The 1,334-nt window shown below is 45.4% G+C and overlaps 1 protein-coding gene across 1 annotated transcript; it reads left to right on the forward strand.

The window, feature by feature from the left end:
- The first annotated feature begins 438 nt into the window (after positions 1–438).
- Positions 439–1,126, forward strand: LOC120860757 (protein FAM209A-like). The gene is made up of 2 exons (XM_040236489.1): positions 439–561; positions 1,061–1,126. The coding sequence occupies exons 1-2, from the start codon at positions 439–441 to the stop codon at positions 1,124–1,126; spliced, it is 189 nt and encodes a 62-aa protein (XP_040092423.1).
- Positions 1,127–1,334: the final 208 nt, after the last annotated feature.

Here is a 1,334-nt window from a genome sequence, read left to right on the forward strand (position 1 = left end):
CAAGCCTCCTTATCTGCTGCCCTGAAGTCATCACCATGGACACATGAGTTCGGGCTGGGGCGGGGCCCTCTGTGACATCACAAAGGGCCCAGCCCTGACTGATCCTCAGTCTCCAGGTGCCAAGACAACCAGGGCACCAGGGGCCATTTTCTCTTGGCTCACCACATGGTCCCTCAAATGGTTCCTGTGCTTCTTCATGGGTGTTACCTGTGTCTGTGCCTTAATGTTTACTTCTCAGAGAGAGAAAGCCGAAGAATTCCAGGGGAAGGTGCCAGAGCATGCCCAAGACTGGCTTGAGATCACATTTTCTGGCTTTTCTTCATTGTGCTAATGTACGTGACAGTGAAGTTGGTGGAAGAGAGTGGCGAGAGTAATGTGCAGACTCCTCTTGCCCATCAATGCGGTTCATCTGGCTCTCTGAGAAAGGAGAAAAAAAAAATGGTTTCCCCAGACAAAGATAGTATGCTCGATACCTTAACCCTACTGGAGATGTACCTTGTGAAATTTGTGTCCACAGGGCAGAATCTGAAACTTGCTATGGCAACTGGTTTTTCAACAAAGGTCCATCTAGTCAAGGCTATGGTTTTTCCAGTAGTCATGTATGGATGTGAGAGTTGGACTATAAAGAAAGCTGAGCACAGAAGAATTGATGCTTTTGAACTGTGTTGTTGGAGAAGACTCTTGAGACTCCCTTGGACAGCAAGGAGATCCAACTAGCCCATCCTAAAGGAAATCCGTCCCGGATGTTCATTGGAAGGACTGATGTTGAAGCTGAAACTCAAATATTTTGGCCACCTGATGCAAAGAGATGACTCATTTGAAAAGACCCTGATGTTGGGAAAGACTGAAAGCTGGAGGAGGAGACAACAGAGGATGAGATGGTTAGACGGCATCATCAACTCAATGGACATGGGTGTGGGTAAACTCTGGGAGTTAGTGATGGACAGAGGGGCCTGGTGTGCTGCAGTCCATGGGGTCCCAAAGAGTCAGACATGACTGAGTGACTGAACTGAAAGAACTGATGGCAACTGGTAGTAACCTCAACCCTCTCAATGTCAAGGTTCCTTCAGATATACCCAATAACATTACATTATATGAGCTCTGGGGTGAAGAAGACTCCAATTGAGTGGATTTGTGTGTCAAAGTAGGAGAGGAATTGTTGAGTGTTGACATACCTTATCCAAACTAATAAAACTATTCTGAAGCAAAAGAAAAAAGCCTCTGATAAGTTTTATTCGCTCTACAGTTTTATCTTTCCCAGAATGCTGTACAATTGGCAGCATGCAGTGTATAACCTTTCCCAGACTAGCTTATTTTACTTAATAACATTCATT

This window comes from Oryx dammah, unplaced genomic scaffold (genome assembly GCF_014754425.2).
Source record: "Oryx dammah isolate SB20612 unplaced genomic scaffold, SCBI_Odam_1.1 HiC_scaffold_11180, whole genome shotgun sequence".
NCBI lineage: Eukaryota > Metazoa > Chordata > Mammalia > Artiodactyla > Bovidae > Oryx > Oryx dammah.

Excerpts from the sequence above, each read along its gene's own strand:
- LOC120860757 (XM_040236489.1), top strand. The coding sequence starts at position 439 with ATGGTTTCCCCAGACAAAGATAGTATGCTCGATACCTTAACCCTACTG. Across the intron at positions 562-1,060 it reads CAACTGGTTTTTCAACAAAG|GTTCCTTCAGATATACCCAA; the intron begins GTCCATCTAGTC and ends CTCAATGTCAAG.